Source organism: Anabrus simplex, chromosome 1 (assembly GCF_040414725.1).
Source record: "Anabrus simplex isolate iqAnaSimp1 chromosome 1, ASM4041472v1, whole genome shotgun sequence".
Lineage (NCBI taxonomy): Eukaryota > Metazoa > Arthropoda > Insecta > Orthoptera > Tettigoniidae > Anabrus > Anabrus simplex.
The window spans coordinates 1,717,090,732-1,717,112,743 of NC_090265.1; the positions used below are offsets into that span (position 1 = coordinate 1,717,090,732).

A 22,012-nucleotide genomic window follows, 5' to 3' on the forward strand; every position below is an offset into this window, starting at 1 on the left:
CTACATGGGAATGTGAGGGTAGGCATGCTTGTCACCAAGGTTCCGGTCAACCACATGTGACCACCACAAGGGAGGATCGACGTATTGTGTATCAAGCACATCGTAACCTTTTCACATCCGTACCTGCCATCCGAGAACAAGTAATGGACTTCCTGCAACATTCTGTATAATCCCTCTCCATTGGCCGGAGACTAGCGGCAGCTGGATTAGGGAATTACCGTCCCATGAGTAGGCTGCCATTACCACTACAACACAAACGGTTGCATTTGGAGTGGTGCCGTGATCAGGAAGCATGGACTGCTGATGAATGACATCGCATTGTGTTCAGCGATGAATCGCATTTCTACACTACCCTGGATGACTATCGTCTGCCAGTATGGCGGTAGCCTTGGGACAGGTCCCATTTTTCTAATGTTTTGGAGAGGCGCAGCAGTGTTACTCGTGGCATCATGGTATGGCGAGCCATCGGGCATGACTTCAGATCACGGCTGGTAGTGTCTGAGAGAACTTTGACAACACAACGGTACGTCATGGGCATCCTGCGGCCTCTCATGCAACAATCTAGTGGTGGCATTTTTCAACAGGATAATGTTCGTCCACAAAAGCCACGTGTGTTTATGAACTGTCTGCGTGATGTTGAGGTACTCCCGTGGTGAACAAGATAGTGGCTACACTAAAGATGGCGGCTACACACATTGTACTGATAGGACATGTCCTTGATTCATAGGGGCGTAACATTGGAAGATACCCTCAGGGGACTTGGAGGTGAGCTTGGAATAAGATGGCGGCTACACATGGAATTAGGGAGATGGTGTAAGGCTAAATACATGTGTTTCATTCATAGGGGGCATAACGCTGGAAGCTGAACTCGGAACTAGCTGGTGGCTACACATGGGACTAGGGAGATGGTGTAGGACTTATTGCACATGCTATATTCATGGGGTTTAACGCTGAATGGCGACCTTATGTCTTGGGGCTGAGCGACCGCGTAAATGGCAAAAGGGCGTAAAGGGCTTGCATATCAGGAATGCGTTTTAAGTTTCTCGGAAAAACCTGCTATTCCTACGAAATTCCACAGAAGGTGATCAGGAAGATCGGCACTAAAAATGCTTATTCCACAACGGCTGAACTATTACCTGCTCAATCAACAGCTCAGAAACCTTCCACTTCAAAATCTACATCGTTTGCTGAAGACGAAATGGAATACAATGAAGATGAAATAAATTTTCTGCATAGGTATATCCATTTTAGTTATGTTTACTGGTGATTTTATGTTAGCGACTTTACATAGCGATTTTAACAAAAGAATTAGTTATGTTTAGAGACGTTCATCGAAGAACTTGGCGATATTTTAGGATGAAGAGTTGGCAACACTGGTGACTGTGCACATACTCTCGCACAAGACAAGACTTAACGGTAGGCTGTGATAGTGGCCCGTTTATGGGCAAAGATTACCTACACAGAGACATTTCATTCATTTATTTTTCCGTTGTATAACATTCATATATAAATTAGAAAGACGCTTATGAATATTTTCGCCTGGAGGGTAGCATTGTGTGGAAATGAAACATGGACGATAACTAGCTGAGAGAGAAAGAGAATAGAAGCTTTTGAAATGTGGTGTTACAGAAGAATGCTGAAGGTGAGATGGATAGATCGAATCACGAATGAAAACATACTGAATCGATTTGGTGAGAGGAGATCCTTGTGGCTGAATTTGACGAGAAGAAGATATAGAATGTACACCCTTCCGGGCCTCGAATGGATGACCCGCAATTAAGAATACCTCTACATAACAGGGTAAACACCCACGGATGAGACTAGAGTGAAGAGCGGCTCGAATTGCCTAACGAGTTTGGAACCACTCCCCTCCTACTTTCTGTGCTGGCCTCGGCAGCTCGAGCACTTGGGGGGTGGTACGTTCGAAAGAAAAAGAAAAAACAAATATTTAAGATGGGGCCTTATGTTATCTGAAAGTAGGATTCACTGGGTTCAACTGTTACTGGATACTGCTTAGCATAACTACAAATGACAAGAATCATATAATGGGGGTTACGAATACTAGTTTATTCAAAATAGGACATAATAGAAAAAACAACCCTAAACAATGAATTCTCCGCATACGGGAGGAAAAGAAAATAATTGACACTTTAAATTTTGACTCGCCTGAAGGGGTCGTCTTCACCAAGGTATAATTGAGGTTTTGCGACCACTATCGTCTATCTTTCCCTCATTAGTACATAACGTTTCATTACATTTCAATATTCTGTCGATCACACCGTGAGATGAGCTGATGTCCCTCTTCATAGTACATCCTGTTCTTAGCACGTAATTAACCGGTTCCTGTACTACATGATTACCATATTAAAAGAGATATTTACATAATACATAGACAAAACACACATACCATTAGCTAAAACCCCCGGACTTCCCTTATCTGTCACCAAGACACAACAACGTTGAACATCTGTTCTGTTTGAACTCAAAATAAATGCACATTAAATACTAAACACACACACATATATACACATCATGCATAAAAGGGGCCCTTCCTGTAAGAAAAAAACATGGTAATTACTGTCTTCTGCCCCCGGCGCAAGCTTAATGGAAGCTTGCCCAAGGTAGCCCATTCTGACCACGCGGCTCGAACTGGACGAATCCCGACTGAGAGGTACATTCCTGAAAAATCCCTAAACTAGCTACGGTCTCATATTACCGGATATTGGGGGAGATCCACAATCATTTATTAATTACCTTCTAAATCACCGTGATATTATCATTGACAGAAGTGATCTTAGCTGAACCATTTAAGACAACAAGCAGTCACGGGGGAGACCCAGAGCCTCGAGCCTTAACTATAATAGCACAGCAGGGCCGCCCTGTTAAGAAAAGCGAGGATTAAACACTCACAAAACAAAAAAAAGAAGGGAAGGTCATTCGATGTACTGCAACCATCACTCATTCATTAGCTACGCCGGATTCTTCTCTCACTCACAACGGCCAGCCCTCCTTTCTCGGAGACACATATCTATGGCCTACTTCATTTGTTTATTCATCTTACCGCAGAATTCCCAAGAATTACTCATTTATTCTATACCTTCTCATTCTTCTCGTAGAGCGCCGACTGTGGGCACCATCACTTCCGAATCATCTCATCGTAAAACTATCTGGGCATTCGGCCCTCTCATTACGTCTCATATCGCGTACCTTCTTCCCTTGTGCATAGGACTCTCATGATTACTCAGTTCCACGCTTCCGCTCATCCCCCAAAAGTTATGTATATATTTATATTCCTACCATACATAAGACTCTGGCTTCCCTGGGTCGCATCCCGGTTGCAGACAAAAAACTCCATACAATTCTGGTAAAATAATCAAGAATCACGGGAAACTCGCACACTGTCCCGCACAATTATACCTAAATAACACATTTATGTACCTCTCTCGGTCAGGATCTCTTCTCTCTTGCTGCACATGCAGTTATTATATGTATAAGCTCGCATGCATCGTCTGACTGACCCATGAGATTCCCCAGCAAATACGATAGCCATGTTGGACATTAACTAACAGCCTTTGGACATGGTTTTCCCTGCTCGTCCACTATTGTTCCAACCACCCCTAGGGGAACTCAAATATTCTCCTATCCTTGTTTCCCATACTTGCTAGGATATTCTATATATTACTAAGAATAACCTCTCACGATAAATTAATCATTAAGAAAAACAAATGGGTCGTCCGGGGAGTTAGCTCCCTTGAGTTTTACGTTAACATGATAAAGAACAATAAAATTTCCATATTACAACATGCATTATTTTACAACATTTTGGTATTACACAGGAAAGCTCATCCTACAACCGGTTCTACATTACCGTGCTAAGAAACTTAAATTTGACGTCACTCATCTGTTTGGTGGCCGTGGTTTTTCCTTCCACGGGAGACCCAAGGCGGAGCTTACTGCTGCATGGCCTCGACGCTGAAAACGGGCCTGCTGTCCTTCAACCCAGGTCCACACAAGTACGACATCTTGGATAGCTCATTCACTGCTGAAATCTTAGAGTAATCCAAAGGGGTAACACACCACCACTCGTCACACGGTCCTCTGTCCACCGCGACACACACACAGAGTTTACACCATGAATAAGCAGGTCATTCTAATCACGGCGGGCGCGTTCACAGCATGAACCGGGTGGCTCACGACACTTGAGAACCTTGGCTTAGAGTAGCAATTTGGGTGATACCAGTTTATTAATATCACGGACTTATTTAGGTCGGCATTGTCCATAGCCGAATCCCGCTACTCATTTATAAATTATGCTCGCAGCTTATTTAATTGACATGCGGCACAGAGACATTCGCCTAGGCTCGCTTGGCTTCCCGTCTACACTTCACAAAGGCTTCGTATTTCACAGCCGCGACGGACACAATAACACTGTCTTAGTATGCGGTCAATAGGTTTCGGACTGTAAAAACTCAAGCACAATGTGACACACTGTCCCCTCTCAGCGATCGCTAGGGACTGTCTCCCGCTAGGGCCAGCCCAGCCTTTATGGTCTACACACCGGAAGACAATGGGCGTAAACGATTCACGGTTCATTAAGGACAGCAGCTACTTTCATCCCGGGAATTCAAAACATTTAAATGGTGCGTATTGTTACCCTCTCTCTCCTCTTTTATTTGAACAAACCTAGGTCTACCGACGATAGGCCTTTTTCACGTAATTTTCTTCCCGCCTTTAATTATTCCATCAGCGTCATCTGGGGGAGGAGTGATCTTTGAGCGCGACTCTTAGCTTGGGGGACGCTTCACGTTCACATGTGTTTGCGACATGTCACGGTTGGACATCTGGTGATCTCCTTTCGTCCCCTGAATAAAGTATTCCATATTTTTAGTCTGGGATACGCAGGAAATTCAGCTCTATTCATTGGTGTGCCTCCCATAATTTTCCCATGTATGGATCAAAATATCTTATAATTTTTGCGCACCAAAGTTCGACGTTGGCACCCGTGAACGTGCATAAAAACCGGAAGTACCTTCTGTTAGTTTGGATCCCTGGGAAAATAGGCCACACCTCGGGGCGTGTTTGACTATGGTAGCGTCGCGTCATATCTCCAACTCTGTCTGCGAGTTGAGAGGGCTTTTTACGGGGACTTGGCTCCAGTCCAACCTTCCCTTTGTTTTCCAGGCGATCTTTCGCGGGCTCCGTTCTAGCCAGACGCTGCTCGTTCCCCATCGCCCATAATCCTACCAATGACGCGACCTTTAGAAGTGATTTTAATAAGGTAGAAAGGCACCTATGATTTCAATGAGCTGTACAGGACACTCTACGGTCTCAAATGATGGGACACATCTTAAGACACCCGGGACTTGTTTAGTTGGTTTTTGAGGTAAGTGTAGGTGTTAAGAATGGTAGGGGTAGACCGAGGTATGAATATGGCAAGCAGATTAGAGCAGATATAAGAAGCAGTAGTTACGTAGATATGAAAAGGTTAGCACAGAATAGGGCGGCATGGAGAGCTGCATGAAACCAGTCTATGGACTGATGACTCAAACAACAACAATTGTAATATTCCTTTGCAGCTTTGTACGTTATTGCTTCTGACTCGAGTAAATAAATGCTCTTTGAATTATTAGGCTCCCTTTCGCAAGACGATTGTGAAACTGTTTTTGTCTCCTTGATTACCACTGACTTAGTTAAGGATCATTATTTAGCCCCTCTGAGTTCTAGGATGCACTAATTTTTTAAGCTGTGAAATTACTATCTTTAATCGAACTGGATCTCGGACAGATGTTCATGGCATATCGCTGCGGTGTGAGTCCATGAGACAGGAGATAGACTTACCAAGTCGTCTGCTACTATAAGGATTATGTGCGGCTTGCTGGATGCAGAGACCATCGTTATCAGGACCAACGTGCACAATAAGCACCACATCTGAAAAATACAAACTTTCATAACAATTGTAGGTAAAACAAGTACACGAGAACAGTAAGGTATTGTTGCTACAGCCAGTGTAACGTTTTTGTTGATACTCCCTTCGAAGAATTAGTGGTGGTGTGTCGTCCTTCGGATCCCAAGATCCCAGGTTCAGAATAGTGTACTGTGGTGCGAGAGTGACAGCAGATAATTCTTCGTAAAGCTTGACGATCTGCACGAAGCTGATCGATGCTGTCATCGTGGCAGAGCGGATTGCTTGCCGAGTGACACCTCACAGGAACCATATGCGTTCAGTCAAAATCAATCACTATTGATCTGCATTTAAGGCAATCGGCCAGGTGCAAGGTTCCCTATCTGTTGTCTTACTAGCCTTTTCTTAAATAATTGCAAAGAAATTGGAAATGTATTGAACATCTCCCTTGATAAGTTATTCAAATCCCTAATTCCCCTTCCTATAAACGAGCAGAGTGCACGAAGCAAAAGACTGAAAGAAGAAAGAAGTATTTTTAAGCTATGCAAAAGTTAAAAATGACAAACATGAAATTCTAGGTGTAAGGCTCTTCTCTGAAGATAGAAATAGAAATATATTTATTTAAAGTTAATTACAAGTAGGACCAGAGTTCCCTTTGGCTGTAACTAACTGCCACTTTAACTTAAATGTATCACCTAACATACAAAATCTAATGAAAGAATACATAAAAAGCGTAAGATACATTTTCCTACTGAGGATATAAGAATAAGATTAAAAACTAAACATCTAGGAGGTTACAATAATACTTTAACATTTCATAAACATACACTATACTAACAAGGAACAGAAGACGAAACAGAAACCTAAGAATTTTAAAGCCGAGGATGAATTAAGAGTAAAACTGAGCATCTAAAATGTATCTAGGGAATTATGATATTTCGTACTATTTAATTAATTTGGTGAAAATTCATTTACATGGCTTAATAAGTGGAAAGGTAGCGGTATTTAAGATATTTTTTCTGAGTTCCAACACTACTTTGCTGAATTTCATATAGTTTAAGATCGTTGTATAATTGAGAGGCAGTGACAATGAACGACTTATTGCACTTTACCGTACGATGCTGTGGAACCTGAAGGGTGTTAGCTGTAAACCTATTGTCCCGGTCGTGCACTTGACTCATCTGGACAAAGGACTTGGTCAAATATGAGGGAGCATTAGATTTGAAAATTCTCAGAAGTAAACAAGCAGCTGAGTATGATCGTCTATCCCTGAGTTTCAACCACTCTGCGGCTTTGTAGTAAGATGTTACGTGACAGTCTTTACGAATATTGAAGACGAATCGATAATAGGCAACTTGATGTCTTTGGAGTATACAGACCGGGAAAGGATAGCGCTGACGCTGATTCGGAATTATTTGATAAGATAATCAGCAGCATGGGAAAGGATATGAAAAGGGACGTGCTTGTAGCGGGTGTTCTCAATTTACCAAATGTCAATTGGGAAGGTAATGCGAACGACAGGAATCATGATCAACAAATGACAAATAAATAAGGGAAGGACAGCTGATTCAGAAAATGATGGAACCAACTAGAGGGAAGAATATTCTGGACGTGGTGCTGGTAAAACTAGATGAGCTATGCAGGGAAACCGAAGTAATAGATGGTATTAATGACGACGAAGCTGTTTTTGGCGTAGTTAAAAATAAATGTGATAGAAAGGAAAGTATTAATGTTAGTACTATTAGGCAAGATGGCCGGGCAAAGGTTCTATCCGGTGAATGGATCGTGGTAACGAAAACTATCCAGCTTGGTCAAAATTTGGAGACGTTTTTGAGAAAAACCACCAGCAAATATATGGTTTTTTCCATTGTTTTACATGCTCTCTTTTAACAATTCCAAAACGAGGTTGAAGCCCCCACATAGCTATCAAGACACAAGGGCGAAAGTTAAAGAGAGAGGTGAACGCACAACACAAGTTACCTCTGAAATGAAGGCCGAAATTTGCTTACATGGGGCAATTGAAGACAAATGTTATTTATTTAGAAACTGTAAATTTAGCTTTAGAAACGTAACTAAGTTTGGACCCATAATTTGATTACTCAGGAACATTCGTAACCCAAATGGGCGAACTTGGCTCGCAAAAACAGCCACTGTACTCCAACTGGGCGCATTTTCGGCCAGGAGGTGGAGCTTTCCATAATCATTTACCAGCGGAATATAACTGAAATCACATAATGACAAAAGCAACTGGTAAATACCATAGTTTGGCTTTGTTTGTACTAAATGATTACTACTACTGAAAGTTTACATGTACTGTATTTTCCACTATTCGATTCAAAGATTATCAAAGGTTATGTTCTTCAATGTTAATCGATCTGTTGTGTTCCACCCGACATACACACAGTCAACAAATACAGTATACGACCATCAATTCCAAGTACAGTACCTATTTATACATTTTGTAAATTGGTATTGCTACATTATGAACATTAAAACTTAATAATCGCTTTAATACTTTAATATTCATGATGCTTAAGCATGTTCGCTCTCTGCCCTAACATTTTTGAATGTACTGGACGGAAGATATCTAAAGAGCCGCCCTCCAGTGGTTTCATTTTGTATTATGCACTAATGGCGTTCGTCTTCGGAAGATCTCGCGGCCAGTATTTATACAGTGAGAGAGCATACGTTTATAGGTCTTCGTGACTGGAAAGGAGGCAAAACTTAATACAGTACTGCAGTCTGATAACTGTTGTGAAATTATAGCGCATAATTATGGAGTTTAGTTTGATAAGAGGATGACAATTTAGGTTGACATTGGGTATTTAACTTCACTAGAGAAGAGTTCAGATGGTTCTGCTGCTGAGAGTACTTTTTACATAATAATAATAATAATAATAATAATAATAATAATAATAATAATAATAATAATAATAATAATAATAATAATAATAATAATAATAATAACGCCGCGCATTCAAGATTAGCGCCTAAATGAACTCCTCTATTGGTCAAACAGTGAAACTAATAACGCAACAAATTGGAACTTTAATCAGATGATGTCACCACTGAAATACTAAGTAAGTGAAGTTTCCTAAACTGATTGAATTTCTCCTTGTTTTGTTTGCCATTCATCAAGAAGTTTGGACATTTTTTCCACATATGACACTACTAAAAACTCTGATTACGCACTCTGGTGCAAGGTGAAGGAACTTACAACTTAAAGAAGTTTTGTTTTTCTAGGTTTTCCATAACTGATCGATGTTCATTTAATTTTGGGTTGGCAAAACTTCCTTTTCTTTCCGCCAGTTTTGAATCTAGCCAATCATGTAATTTTGTAATTAATTTTCAACCAATCCCGCATTTCTTGTTCACCTTGTGTTAGCCAATAAAATTTAAGAGGGTGTGTCCTGATTAGTCTTGAATGATCTTGAACCTACCAGTTGATCACCGTCTGTATAAGTGTGTGTGTTAAGGCAGGAGTCGGGGCCGCCTCTTTCGTCGATCAGCAGAACATCCATAAGGTAATGGCCACATAACTTCATTCTTTCTTGCTACCTCCGCAGTTTAATTCGAGGGGAAGGTCCGACTCTTTCATTATGTAACCATTCTTTTCTAAAATAGAATGGAGTAGATAATGTTCCTTTCCTTCTCCGAGGTGTTCATGTAGATTTTTCTAACTTCTCAGACACCCCATTTTAATTCTTTACATAATAATTGGTCGAAATAAGACCGGCGTTTGTCATCTCACACCATCTACTTTATACACTATTCGAACGCGGCACAATTCGACTTACCTGGTGTTATTCCAAACGTATTTACAGTACTACAGAAAAAGAAAATACCTATGTTTTACTTATTCTCGCAAATCTCATAGTAGTGATTTTAACAACACGGCAGTGGCAGTGTGTATAATCTCACAAGTCATGACAAAAATATGATTAGATAGTGTCAACACACGAGACGTCGCATCGGCAAGTAACGTCCCTAAACTCTATGACTGGCGACACTGAATCGAACCGAACAGTTAGAAAGTAACTAGAAATCAATGTTGACCGTTTTCAAATAATCAGCAAAAAGCATTTCAACGGACTCTTAGCTCCCTTCTCATTTGAATATCGCAATACCAGTCATCCCGGGATCTACAGTTAAAAAATATAAGCCGAGTGTCATAAAAGATATAGACAGGCATAAGCCGAATGTCATAAAAGATATAGACAGGCATTGTACGGAACGGAAAGTTTTTTGTCAAACAAATTGATTCTTCTTTAAATTTCCCTCTTTTTTACTGAGATCATCACTTGATCTGGACTTGGCCTAGTTTTATGTCTGGATGCCCTTCCCGATTCCAAGTCTCTGTGAAGAGGTGCAGTCACTGTCACGTGTTTCTGTGCTGGTTGGTAGTGTGGTGTGCCAAGACGAAAAAACACACACACACACAGAGTCCCCGAACCGGAGGAATTAACAGTTGAAATCCCCTACGCGGCCGGGGATCGAACCCCGGGCCCTTTGAATGGATGAAGTTGCTTGTTTTCATAATTATGTACACGCAAAATATAATTAATAATAATAATAATAATAATAACAATAATAATCGGCCGGGCTGAGTGGTTCAGACGTTTGGGGCGCTGACCTTCCGATCCCATCTTGGCAAGTTCGATCCTGGCTCACTCCGGTTGTATTTAAAGGTGCTCAAATACGTCAGCCTTGCGTCGGTAGATTTACTGGCACGTAAAAGAACTCCTATAGGACTAAATTCCAGCACCTCAGCGTCTCCGAAAACCGTAAAAGTATTTAAATAATAATAAATAATAATAGGATTTTAGTTTTAAAGTAATCAGTTTGACGTTAGGCTCCGTAATTTTTGCGGTACCGAATTCTGGTGATGCGGAGAATGTGCCGTTCTGTGTTGATATTGAACGTATACCTATATTGAACATGAGATTGTCTGCTCAGTTAACGGCTGGTTAGAGCGGAGAGAGCTGCAGCGTATTGACGCAATTTACGCTTTAAATGAGACTCTGCGAACTTTCTGCTGTTCGCTCTCTAGCTAAGCGTTTATATCGCTATACGAACGACGGTTTATTCTGTTATTTTTGTTACGAGGTAGAAAATGCACTTTACAATAGGTAGGTGAGGGCGGGGGAGTTGAACCCTTTCAAACATGCATATTTTACATGTTCTGCCCGTGAGAAGCCTTCGACAAACATAACGCCTGATTTTCAGCTATCTCGCTCAGTGTAACTTTTGTGGTACGAAACATAACGTCTACTAGGGTTCTAACTTATAATATGAATTACTGTTTCATTTTGTCCTCTCATAATATTCTGGGCCTTTTGAGGGTATTATTTATAGTCCATTTACAAAGAGATGGCAATTTAGAATTTACTTCAAGGACACTCTACTATGTGTTATTTGCTACATAGTATTTAGCCTGTAGATCATAAGTGTAAATGTTGGGAAATGGAAGTGTGTCGTTGCTAAAAGTAGAAAATAATATCGCGCTTGGTACAGAACTTTAGAGACTACACATGACTCAGCTTTAGTAAGCCTCTAATATCTAGGTTTGAAAAAAATAATTAATGCCGTTCAGCTTCGTAATGGTAATATGTTGGCATATTGTGCTCATATTAGGTTGTTGTGACAGGGGTTTTAAATTGGATAACACTAAATACAGGAGTAGACGTTAGAGGTCCGATACTCCAAAGTCATAGACCCAGAATGCTCATGAAATGCACGAATCAATCAATCAATCAATCAATCAATCAATCAATCAATCAATCACTACTAACGTGCATTTAGTGCAGTCGCCCAGTGGCAGATCCCCTATCTGTCATTTTCCTAGCCTTTTTTTAAATGATTGCAAAGAAATTGGAAATTTATTGAATATCTCTCCTGGTGAGTTATTCCAATCCCTAACTTCCCTTCCTATAAACGAATGTTTGCCCCAATTTGTTCTCTTCAATTCCAACTTTATCTTCATATTGTGATCCTTCCTAGTTTTAAAGAGACCACTCAAACTTCACGCCATCTCTCCACTGACAGTTGGGAACATACCACTTAGTCGAGCAGCTCGTCTCCTTTCTCCCGAGTCTTCCCAGCCCAAACTATGCAACATTTTTGTAACGCTACCTACTCTTTTGTCGGTAATCACCCAGAACTAATCGAGGTGTTTTTCTTTGGTTTTTTCTAGTTCTCGAATGAAGTAATCCTGGTGAGGGTCCCATAAACTGGAACCAAGGACTCTTCAGCACAGATAAGTGCGCGTAATTCTAGGCTTAGTGGGGATCCGGTGATCGCCATTGTACGTCATAGTAACACCGGTCATAGAGCGATTTAAGATCTCTTAAATGCCAGCCGACTGTGCTGATTGCCGATCATACAGTTTTGAATATCGACATACCCGACGACCGCCTTACACTGATCTTCACCACATTCTCGATTCATCATCGTTATTATCAAGAGGTATAACTTGCCGTGGTGTAGAAACTTCTTGTTGCAAAGTTAGACTGCCATCGTCATTTGAAATGTAAAAGCAGCTCACGTTAGTCCAGGACTCAATATACTCTTACACTGACTGAAGAGAAAAGTACTAACCTTAGATCGTTTCCACCATGTGCAAGAGCAGGTAACACTGACCAACTGCGCTCACTGGTAGGTACTACAGTGACTATATATGTACAGTGTGGCCAACGAGTACTTCTTTCTGGTTGGCTCCGCTATGTTTTAGCCAAATGTCCCGTCAGCTGATTTAAACGTATGTATTCCGCACAAGGTCGCCGGCCTCTCACCGCTGGATACCGTGGTTCAAATCTCGGTCACGCCATGTGGGATTTGTGCTGGACAAAGCGGAGGCTGGAAAGGTTTTTCTCCGGCTACTCCGGTTTTCCCTGTCATCCTTCATTCCAGCAACACTCTCCATTAACATTTCATCTATCAGTCATTTATCATTGCACCAGAGGAGTGCGACAGGCTTCGGCAGCCGGCATATTTCGTATCCTCGCCACTAGGCTATCTGTTTTAACCTTAATACTTCCGAAAATATGTTTTTATTGAACATGGGTCGATTATTTGGTATTATTACTTTCGAAATGTGTGTGTGTGTGTGTGTCTGAGGTCTGAGTTTTGAAGGAAATCACGCCAGGCTGTTGTGCTTATGGGCGCAGAAACAGATTCGGAAAGGATTTTAAAATGAAATTGGACAATTATTGCTTGTTTTCAGCTCTGAAAGTAGCACGTTATAAGACGCTCCTAACCACGAGTAGAGTTGTCTCGTGCGCTGTAATGATAACGAAAATAACAAATACCGATAGCTGCAGTCGCTTAAGTGCAGCCAGTATCCAGTATTCGGGAGATAGTAGGTTCGAACCCCACTGTCGGCAGCCCTGAAAATGGTTTTCCGTGGTTTCCTATTTTCACACCAGGCAAATGCTGGGACTCTACCTTAATTACGGTCACGGCCGCTTCCTTCCCACTCATTGCCCTTTCCTGTCCCATCGTCGCCGTAAGACCTATCAGTGTCGGTGCAAAAAAAAAAAAAAAATTGGGGTAGTAATTTTTGGAATCGTAGAAATTCAGGAACATTATGGACAAGGCTAGAAATTGGTATATATATTACTGAATATATTCTCCTTTTACGGACAAGTTACAATAAACCTGTTACAACGTAAGGCAGTCAATATTTGACATAAACACTACAAAAAGTAAACTATCAAGAAAGTGTTCGTAATTTCGTCCCCCACCAAATTGATGAAAATTATTAATTTTAATATATTTTTCCTTTCTAACCTTACCAAACACTTTCCCTATAATTAATTGCTTGAAGGTCATTTATGAAAGATGTTTTCTTGGTATATTTTTAGCATAGTCTTTCAGTGTTGCTCATGGAATGTTAAACGCTTTACTTGCACGTTTGTAACCCATTATCTTGTCCCTCACCGCCTTTAATAGCCTTTTCTTCATAGCCTCTTTATCCCACTGCTTGCATTTGCCATCTGAAAATAATAATAAACATAAAAAACAAATAAAATGAGGGGGACGAAATTACGAACATTCCCTGATTTATTATAATGGCCGCTACAGTAAATCACGCCAACCACCTTATTGTAGCGATTACACACAAGGAACAACACCTCACGACTGAAATGCAGTCAGTATTTCATACACATATCAGTGCTCACAATAGGAAAAAACAGGCTCTTAATTTGTATGCTCATTGTCAGCATGAAAAATGAATCCTTCTTGCTCACGGAAACGAAACGTGGTGCACACAACTAACCCTCACGAGAAGACAACGGGATGATGCTACGCGTGTGCGCGCCGCTAAACATTAGGTACCAGCCGTGCAACCTGGAAATCCCTAGGGAGACAGAATTTGGCCACCCTACCTTACAGCGACATCGTCTCCTCCTTCATGGTATCAGAAATTTATTTTGAGTGTAGATTATACGTGTAGGAGTCTGAATAAATGACCAGTGGAACTAAATATTTCGTTGCAAGCAGGTAGAGTGTTCTATTTTCTAACCGTTTCAGATCCAGGGAGGGACAGCTTTTTCTTAAATGATTGCAAAGAAATGGGAAATTGATTGAACATCTCCCTTGGTAAGTTATTCCAATCCCCCCCACCATCCACTCCATACACTAGTTATATTTAAAGGTTTGATTAAACTTTCAAGATTTTTAGGCTCGGGGTTTGATGTCTGATCAAACATGTCAGGTAATTATATTGGAACCCAAGCACTGATTTTAAACGAGCAACCTCTGACATTTTACACACAATTGCTTCAGCCTTCAACTGAACTTGAGCGTTACAAAAATCTGTGATATTAGGCGAATTAAGAATATGTTAGGAATTATCTCATCCGTGACAACGTTTGTCTCGGCTTCTGCGAAAAGAATGTCTGCACTTCAAAGTACAGAATTTGATACCAGTGAATCAAAAAAGACCAAGTCAAAAGGATTTTGGCCCACTCATGGGGTAGAAAAACATGATAGTTTCATTGTATTTCAGCAACTAATATTACATGTTGTAAGGCTTCTTGAACAAATAGAAGAAGCTCCAGAAAGTGAGACGTTAAGTAAAGCTGTTGCCTTAGGCGCGGCTTTGAGACGAAGTGAATTTATAATTGGTTTGGATAGAGCTGTTCACTGTTTGGCCCTTACTGTGAAACTAAGCAAGTTCTTGCAAGATCCTGAACAATATTTTTCATCTGCATTGTTTTACATTGGCACCGTAATAGGAAGGTTGAATATGATGAGAAAAATACCGATGAAAAGTGTAAAGGCATTTTTATTGCAGCAAGTGACATGGCTGCTTCAGTGGGTGAAGAAATCCGGCTCCCACGTGTCTGTGGCAGGCAAACTCAAAGAATGAATATGTCAGCTGAGAATCCTGAGGAATACTTCAGGCTATTCTTGCCTTTGTGATAATGTTAACAAAATGACCCTTTAGGCCCGTAATCACGAACGCGAGTAAAAACTTTTATCTTGGTTTACAGCTAAGGGAATGGAGATAACAGTTAAATTTTTGTTCACCAACAACAACTTTATGTCTGATAATGGGTATTATCTCGGTTTAAAAGTTTACGGGGAAAAAGGTTGGCCATGGCTGGTAAGATGGGAAATTTACTTGTGAGATAACAGCCTTTCCAGATGACAGCTGGTAGACGACTAGAATATATTTAACTGTGAGATAAAATCGCAGCGACGAAGAATATGACGAAGATTATGCAATAAAATGTCCTAGCTGGATAAAAAAATTACGCGCTACATACTATGAGGACTACGGTGACACTGACTTTTTAACACATTTTAGGTTGCCTGAAGCCTCGACAATGTCAGTGTTATCCATGATCGAATATAACCTGGTATTTCCAACACATACGTAGGCCTAGGATGGATTCTCGATTATAGCTTATGTCTTGTATCGTACACAATTGGACGATTTTTGTCAATCAATCAATCAATCAATCAATCAATCAATCAATCAATCAATCAATCAATCAATCAATCAATCAATCAATCAATCAATCAATCAATCAATCAATCAATCAATCAATCAATCAATCAATCACTACTGATCTGCATTTTGGATAGTCACCCAGGTGGCAGATTCCCTATCTGTTATTTTCCTAGCTTTTTCTTAAATTATTGCATTGCATCCGGGAGATAGTAGATTCGAATCCCACTATCGGCAGCCCTGAAAATGGTTTTCCGTGGTTTCCCATTTTCACACCAGGCAAATGCTGGGGCTGTACCTTAATTAAGGCCACGGCCGGTTCCTTCCAACTCCTAGGCCTTTCCTATCCCATCGTCGCCATAAGACCTATCTGTGTCGGTGCGACGTAAACCCCCTAGCAAAAAAAAAAAAAAAAAAAAAAAATTATTGCAAAGAAATGGGAAATTGATTGAACATCTCCCTTGGTAAGTTATTCCAATCCCTAACTCCCCTTCCTATAAACGAATTTTGCCCAATGTGTCCTCTTGAATTCCAACTTTATCTTCATATTGTGATCTTTCCTACTTTTAAAGACACCACTCAAACTTATTCGTCTACTGATGTCATTCCACGCCATCTCTCCACTGACAGCTCGAAACATACCACTTAGTCGACCAGTTCGTCTCCTTTCTCCCAAATATTCCCAGCCCAAACTTTGCAACATTTTTGTAACGCTGCTATTTCGTCGAAAATCACATAGAACAAATCGAGCTGCTTTTCTTTGTTTTCCAGTTGTCGAATCAAGTAATCCTGGTGAGCATCCCACACACTGGAACCATACTCTAGTTGGGGTCTTACCAGAGACTTATATTCCCTCTCCTTTACATCATTAGTAAAACCCCTAAATACCCTGATAACCATGTGCAGAGATCTGTAACAATACGTAAGAAAATCGGTTATCCTACTACTTTTCCGCAGTCCTCGGATTACATGCTTTAAAATGAGGAATTGCTCACTAAAATGTGTTTAGCCATTTATTTATAATGATGATGATTATCATCAACATAACTACCGTACCATTTAGAGACAAGATTACAGATGGCGAAAGCCGTTACATTTCACTTCTCTTGGGGCCTCCATGTCAGGGGCGTAGCCAGGGGGGGGGGGGTTACGGGGGGTTAGAACCCCCACCATGGAATTAAAAAAAAAAGGAAAGGTACAGAAACTAACGATAAAACACATAAACATTCAGAGACATAATTGTAGAACCAACGGATCTGTAATTTACTTGTATCAGCGTCCTTATATTACAAGTAATTCATGCGCCTTCATTGTGTTCTACCATCATTTTGTAACCATCGGCCGATCCCGGCTACGCTACTGCTCCATGGCAAGTATGCAGATAACTTTGCAGTCATTAAAACCAAACCCTAATGCTAAATAACTAAAGAAAGATAACCTCTCACGACATTTCACAGTCAACTTGATCCTATTTATAACTCCGGTCACATTCTGTTATGGCATAACACACACTTCTTGGAGCGTCAGACAATAGCACACCAATCTTGAGATTATGCAACGGCTTTTCGACGTACGTATGGGAATTTTCTGTTGCATAATGGCGCGTGTTCTGTGATTTCACATATTGGTGGCGGCGATTATTGTTTTCAGAGGAAGTACATGGGTTCACATACCCTAACAGGCTGAACCAGGCCTCATCTGAAGAAATGAAATCGCTGTTACTGTATCCATATTAAAATAAAGTCAGTACAGAACCAGAGGGTTGAATTGCTAATATGACGTTAGTCATGGTGCGAAATCGCGAGGGGTGGAAAGCTTTCCCCCATCGACAATTTTATCTCAAAGGTTCCACCCCACTAAAAGTGCCCGGGGGAGGGGGATTCTTTCATTATAAAATAATGAGGGAAACGTAGAAGAAATGCATTACTGAAATTAGTGTTTTTTACTGTGCTTATTTTCATAAAGACATCAATATTTGTATTGAACTGTGTAGTGACTAACGGAAAAAATAGAATTGCCTTTTTCGGGGGAGGGGGTAATTTACTTAAAGGGGAATTATATACCCACCCCCGCCGGGTACTGCCTGAAATGAACACTAGTAGTTAAGCCCTACGATCCTTCTCTCCCCCACCATTTCTTTCTGATTTGGCACACCGATGTTAGTACTAATGTAGTTTCGGTTCTCTCGTCGGGAATTAGGCGAGGAGGCGCGACAGACCTCAGCGCAAGCTGCTGAAACACTTGACTATTGCGATCAATAGGGCTTAGCCTTCTTTCATTCTCTAAAGTTCATCACGGTTGGAAAGATCACAGGCAAGACACGGTTCGTCTCGTGCTCCTTGATTACATTTATAAACACCTCCGTAAACATGTCGTTCTAACCGGCAATTTAATATTTCATAAAGTCCTTGGGCATCCATGACTAACTGAATAATGACAGTGGAGCTGATTGTTCATTTAAGGGGAACAACAACAACATTATCAGCTCTTCTAAATGCTTATCGCGGTCCGGCTACATGGCTAAATGGTTAGCGTGCTGGCCTTTGGTCACAGGGGTCTCGGATTCGATTCCCGGCAGGGTCGCAAATTTTAACCATAATTGGTTAGTTCCCCTGGCACGGGACTGGGTGTATGTGCCGTCTTCATCATCACTTCATCCTCATCACCACGCGCAGGTTGCCTACGGGAGTCAAATCAAAAGACCTGCACCAGGCCTGTCCGGAGGCCATACGACATTTCATTTCAATGTTTATCGCAGGAGAATGTTGGAAGTATCGGCTAAAAAACAAAAGGCCACAGAAACAGCGAGGAAACAATAGCTTTCTCTCAACTTGGGATTATAGAATGGTAAACACAGGACCCCCAATTTATTTTCAGTTTGCTGAGGGCTCCTGGCCTCATCGAATTCCGTCTTACATAGCCTGTTTCAGGATTATCTGCTTTCCTGAGACACCAAGCATTCAACCGTGAGGTTCAAGGTTCATTTTCGATTCCTGATCGAGTGGTGGATCCCATGGGGGCTGTCCCTAGTAAACCCTCTCGGAGGGTGTACTCTTATATTGCTCGACGTAGAATTCGTGCACATAAACAGTGTTTAGAAGAAGGATCAATGCAAAAACAGTCTTACTAATAAAAACTCCTTATAGCGTTGTTTAACCTATATACACTCTGTATAAGCTATGCATATTTTTCTTACTAATTCATCGTAGCATCCCATTGTATTACTATACTGCACGTATACACTCGTTCCAAGCCGTAGAATCTCTTCCTACAGTTCACTGACGTATTTCTTAACATTCACCGCCTTTTTGATCGCTTTTGCTGGTTATCTAGGAGCAAAACCTTTCGAGAAGCCGCGTGGTACCACGAACAGAATATGATCGAACGTTCGAATTAACAAGAAGAGAACAGTAGTACACGCTTTTCAGAGGTATACTGGTTGTAATTATGTCACCGATAATAATAACTAACCTCATCCCGCGCTCTTGTCCGTAGTGCTGTGAGAATACAAGTTCGCAAGATATGCAGCAACCTGTAGGATCTCTTAAGTCATTTCTGACTGTGTTAATGACAATTCCAGCATGCTCCTTCGTAAATCCATATTTAATCGTAAAACTTCCGTCATTTAGGAGAACATTTCCAGCCTCCATAATCTCTAAATGTTCTGTCTTCTATGTTAAAAATATCGTGGAGTTCATCAACGTTATTTTCCATTCTTTCAATGTGTGCTTCGTCCGACTCGTTAGATGAAAGGTCAGCGTACTGACCTTTGGTTCAGAGGGTCCCGAGTTCGATTCCCGGTCAGATCGGGGATTTTAACCTTCATTGGTTAATTCTAATGGCCCGGGGCCTGGTTGTTTGTGCTGTCCCCAACATCCCTGCAACTCACACACCACACATAACACGCAGTTACCTACACATGACAGATGCCGCCTACCCTCATCGGAGAGTCTGCCTTACAAGGGCTGCACTTGGCTAGAAATAGCCACACGAAATTATTATTATTAATGTGTGCTTAATGGATACGCCGGATATTTTACCACGATTATATTACTGCAGACAGTAAATACCACAAAAATAAACTGATCACTCGTTGTTTCTTTTCCATCACTAGCTGTTATAGAAGGGTTCTGGCCTGTATAAGAAATTCAGTGAATAACAATAACAGATGTATACACAGGAGGCTTATACACGGTTTATTTGTAACAAATTGCACATAAACGGTGTATAAACCTGGTATAAAAGTTATACACCGTTATTAGTAAGACTGCAAGTGCCATCGGCCGCTAACATATTGAGATATTAACGAGGTGGTGTTTGACTCGTCTTGAGTTCTACAAGTACACGGTGAGCGAGAATCAAATAGTGAACATATAAGAATTCCTGGCACTTTTAAAATTTCATGTTCCTAGGATCAACAGTCCAAGAAAGTGAACATTTCTAAATGAGGAAGTCAGAACATCTCTTCACAGACTATGAACTATCTGCAACAGTTAAGTTCGTGAGAAACGACTCACTGGATTTCATCTCACCATTCAAGTCTTCACAATAGACTTCAGAGCTTCTAAAAAATTATAAGATTCTTTCATCTACTCACAAATTTGTAAATGACCATGCATTCCTCCAAATCTGTGTTTTAATGCATATTGATTATTGTATACATGTTATAGTTCGCCTCTGCGGTGTAGTGCTTAGTGTAATTAGCTGCCATCCCCGGAGGCCCGGGTTCGATTCCCGGCTCTGCCACGAAATTTGCAAAGTACGAGGACTGGAACGGGGTCCACTCAGCCTCGGGAGGTCAAATGAGTAGAGGGGATTTCCATTCCCACCTCAGCCATCCTCGAAGTGGTTTTCCGTGGTTGCCCACTTCTCCAGGCAAATGCAGGGATGGTACCAAACTTAAAGCCACGGCCGCTTCCTTCCCTTTCCCTTGCCTATTCCTTCCAATCTTCCCATCTCTCCACAAGGCCCACGTTCATCGCAGCAGATGACGCCGCCTAGGCGAGGTACAGGTCCTCCTCCCCCAGTTATATCCCCAACACTGCCCATGAGGCGGTAGAGGTGGGATCCCTCGCTAGGTGCGAGGGAAAAAACAACCCTGGAGGGTAAACGAACAAAGAAAGAAAGAAAGAAAGAAAGAAAGAAAGAAAGAAAGAAAGAAAGAAAGAAAGTATACATGCTATTATATTGTCCGGCTCCATGGCTAAATGATTAGCGTGCTGGCCTTTGGTCACAGGGGTCCCGGGTTCGACTCCCGGCGAGTTCGGGAATTTTAACCATCATTGTTAATTTCTCTGGCACGGGGGCTGGGTGTATGTGTCGTCTTCATCATCATTTCATCCTCATCACGATGCGCAGGTCGCCTACAGGAGTCAAATCAAAAGACCTGCATCTGGCGAGCCGAACTTGTCCTCGGACACTCCCGGCACTAAAAGCCATACGCCATTTAATTTCATTATATTGATTTTATAATTTATGTATATTCAACTGTAAAACGTAATCTCTACTTATTTAATTAGTAATACTAGTTTAGTATATTGTTAGAATTAATATAATGTTTAATTGTTAGTTTTTAGAATATTGTTATAATATAATTATAATTAGCCTATCTATATATATAAAATAACTTGTCCTGACTGACTGACTGACTGACTGACTGACTGATTCATCATCGCCGAGCCAAAACTACTGGACATAAAGAGATGAAATTTTGTGGATACATTCATGTTAAGATGTAGGTGCTCGCTAAGAGAGGATTTTTGGATATTCCGTCGCTAAGGGGGTGAAAAGGGGGTTGACATTTTAAAATGAGTGTATCTATATCTCAAAACTTTAAAAGTTTACACATGTAAAAATTGGTATTTAAGATCTTCTTTAAAAATAAGGAAACACGTTTTTTTTGTTTTCAGAAAATCCCAATAGGAGGGGTGAAAAACGGTGAAAAAGGGATGAATGCCTTTAATCAGGATACCGGTACTTATATCTCAGAAACTAAAGATATTACAGACCTGAAAATTGGTACACTTGATCTCCTTTAAAAATAAAGAAACACGTATTTTTTTTGTTTTTGGAAAATCCAATTAATGGGAGGGGGAGAAGAGGGTGAATTATTAAAATGAGTGTATCAATATCTCAAAACTTTGAAAGTTTAC

At 40.9% G+C, this 22,012-nt stretch overlaps 1 protein-coding gene across 1 annotated transcript in view; it reads right to left on the reverse strand.

Moving 5' to 3' along the window:
- LOC136882207 (arylsulfatase B) overlaps positions 1–22,012 on the reverse strand; it is a 157,694-nt gene that overhangs the window by 126,354 nt on the left and 9,328 nt on the right. Inside the window, exon 2 of the mRNA XM_067154775.2 lies at positions 5,839–5,928. Within this exon, the coding sequence (XP_067010876.2) occupies positions 5,839–5,928 (90 nt within the window). The remainder of the gene's footprint in view (positions 1–5,838; positions 5,929–22,012) is intronic.